Below are 3,141 nucleotides of genomic sequence, written 5' to 3'. Positions count from 1 at the left end.
CACCGGGTCTTCCTCCGAGTCCTTGTTTCTGGAGATTCTACTAAGACCTCTACACCATAGGTCGTCCTGCTTGTGTTTGAAACACTAGGTGGCAGTGCTTCTGGCATCACAGCAACATGCAACCTACCACAGGACAACACTGAAAGATGGGTGGTGTCAGCTAGAATACAGGCTCCAGAAACATAACCAATATGTTTCTGTACCATAGTACCTTTCATATATACCTGTAAAAATAGTTTTCTCCCAAGTAGAACATTCTACATTTTTCACATTCCCAACTTTGTCTAGTACTTAGTTGTCTTTCATTAATGATTGATGAAATGAATACATCTGACCTCTACCAACTGGAATTAGCAAGCCTTATCACATCTGTGGTCTATTGGTCTCAATGTCTCCCTTCTATTACGTTTGTTGTACATTTTCATGCCCCTCTTTATGCAAATACCAAATCTGTGTTCATTCATCACTTTCATATCCAACCTGATTTCTACAATAACTTTACTATTTGGATTGTTTACACTGTTGTATTACTTCCAATGGGCAATCAACATTAAGCATACTGTTTTATTCATATAAGAGGGTTGTCACTAAAGATCTACTTTGTATCAATGCATATTTTAAGAGACCCGTTGTCAATCAAAATGTTGAAAAGAGTCCATGTTCTTTTCTTTTATAGAAATCCACAAAGATGATGATCATTTGCTTGAGCACTTGCAGTGTGAAAGATGCATAGACAGAACGGAATGGTGTTATAAATTTAATGCATTGGAAATTATTGTTTCTCAACACCAAAATAATTTTCCTCCAAAGGAAAATGATGAGATGTTTGGCTTACATGAAAAAAATCATAAAATCAGATTTAATCATTCCTGAATTAAATCAGAATAGAAGCAATAAAATACAGAAGTCAGTTGTGCTCAGTGAAGATGAGGAAACTTTTCTCCATGTTGAACAAGAGCAATATTGTACTGAAAAGAAATTCCCTGAGTGTGAACAATCCAGGCTCATGAAGTCACAATGCATTCACCATCAGAAATCTGATGAAATTGAGAAACCACATAGAGGTGATAAATGTGGGACAACCTTCATTGAGGAGTCTGTGCTCTATGAGCACCGGATCACTGATATACTAGATAAGAACTATGAATGCAGTCAGTGTGGGCAAAAATTCAAGAAAGTGTTCAAACTCAATGAACATCAAAAAGCCCATGAAGGACAAAAGCTAGGTAAATGCTTGCAATGTGGCAAAGCTTATCACAGTAAATCCTACCTCAAGGGCTATCAGGAAACTCTTGTGGCAGGGATGCCCTATATATGCAGTGAATGTGGGAAAGGCTTCACCAGGAAGACTGATCTTACTGCTCATCTGCGAACTCATACTTCAGAGAAACCCCATGTATGTGGTCAATGTGAAAAAGCCTTCATCAAGAAGATGGACCTCACTATTCAACAGCAAAGTCATGCTGGAGAGAAACCCCATGTCTGTGGTGAAGGTGGCAAAGGTTTCAGTCGGTATGTCCATCTCAAAAGTCATCTACAAATTCATGCAGGAGAAAAACCCTATGTACTTGGTGAGTGTGGTAAAGCTTTCAACCAGAAGCAGCACCTTAGAGCACATCAGATAATTCACACAAGAGATAAACCCCATGTATGTGGTGAATGTGGCAAAGCTTTTATCAGGAAGAAGAACCTCACTGTTCATCAGCGAACTCATACTGGAGTGAAACCACATGTGTATGGTGAATGTGGAAAAGCCTTTATCAGGAAGACTGCTCTCACTGTTCATCAGCGAACTCATACAGGAGAGAAACCCCATGTATGCGATGGGTGTGGAAAAGCCTTTCCCTGGAAGACTTCTCTCACTGTTCATCAGCGAACTCATACTGGAGAGAAACCCCATGTACGTGGTGAATGTGGAAAATCCTTTACTAAGAAGAACAAGCTCAGTGTTCGTCAGCAAACTCATACAGTAGAGAAACCCCATGTATGTGGTGAATGTGGAAAAGGCTTCATTCGGAAAACACAGCTCAAAAATCATCTACTAACTCATACAGGAGAGAAACCCCATGTATGTGGTGAATGTGGAAAAGGCTTTATCAAGAAGACTTCTCTCAGTGATCATCAGCGAACTCATACTGGAGAGAAACCCTATGTATGTGAATGTGGAAAAGGCTTCATTCGGAAAACACAGCTCAAATCTCATCTACTAACTCATACAGGAGAGAAACCCCATGTATGTGGTGAATGTGGAAAAGCCTTTACCTGGATGGCTGATCTCATTGTTCATCAGCGAACTCATACTGGAGAGAAACCCCATGTATGTGGTGAATGTGGAAAAGGCTTTATCAGGAAGACTTCTCTCAATGATCATCAGCGAACTCATACTGGAGAGAAACCCCATGTATGTGAATGTGGAAAAGGCTTCATTCGGAAAACATATCTCAAAGTGCATCTACTAATTCATACAGGAGAGAAACCCCATGTATGTGGAGAATGTGGAAAAGCCTTTACCTGGATGGCTTCTCTCACTGTTCATCAGCGAACTCATACAGGAGAGAAACCATATGTATGTGGTGAATGTGGAAAAGCCTTTATCCAGAAGAATGAGTTCACTGTTCATCATAGAACTCATACTGGAGAGAAACCCCATGTATGTGGTGAATGTGGCAAAGGCTTTATCAGGAAGGCTGCTCTCATTGACCATCAGAGAGTTCATACTGGAGAGAAACCATTTGTATGTGGTGAATGTGGAAAAGTCTTTACCTGGATGACTTCTCTCACTGTTCATCAGCGAACTCATACTGGAGAGAAACCCCACGTGTGATGAGTGTGGAAAAGGTTTTATCTTGAAGACTGCTCTCTAATCATCAGCTAACTCACACTGGAGAGAAACCCCACGTATGTGGTGAATGTGGCAAAGGTTTCAACCGGAAAGCACATCTTAAAACTCATCTACGAACTCATACTGGAGAGAAACCCTATGTATGTGGTGAAGGTGGCAAAGGCTAAATGAGGAAGACGGCTCTCACTGTTCATCAGCGAACTCGTACTGGACAGAAACCCGATGTAGGTGGTGAATGTGGAAAAGCCTTTACCTGGATGGCTTCTCTCACTGATAATCAGCAGACTCATACTCGATAG

At 40.8% G+C, this 3,141-nt stretch overlaps 1 protein-coding gene across 1 annotated transcript; it reads left to right on the top strand.

Moving 5' to 3' along the window:
- Positions 1 to 1,303: 1,303 nt before the first annotated feature.
- On the top strand, positions 1,304 to 3,141 carry LOC142427507 (uncharacterized). Its single transcript, XM_075532746.1, is given in 2 exon segments — positions 1,304 to 2,818; positions 2,890 to 3,141. Coding segments are annotated over 2 exon segments (1,767 nt in total).

The sequence above is a fragment of the Tenrec ecaudatus genome, chromosome 15 (genome assembly GCF_050624435.1).
Source record: "Tenrec ecaudatus isolate mTenEca1 chromosome 15, mTenEca1.hap1, whole genome shotgun sequence".
Lineage (NCBI taxonomy): Eukaryota > Metazoa > Chordata > Mammalia > Afrosoricida > Tenrecidae > Tenrec > Tenrec ecaudatus.
This window is presented reverse-complemented; position numbering and strand designations above follow the sequence as displayed.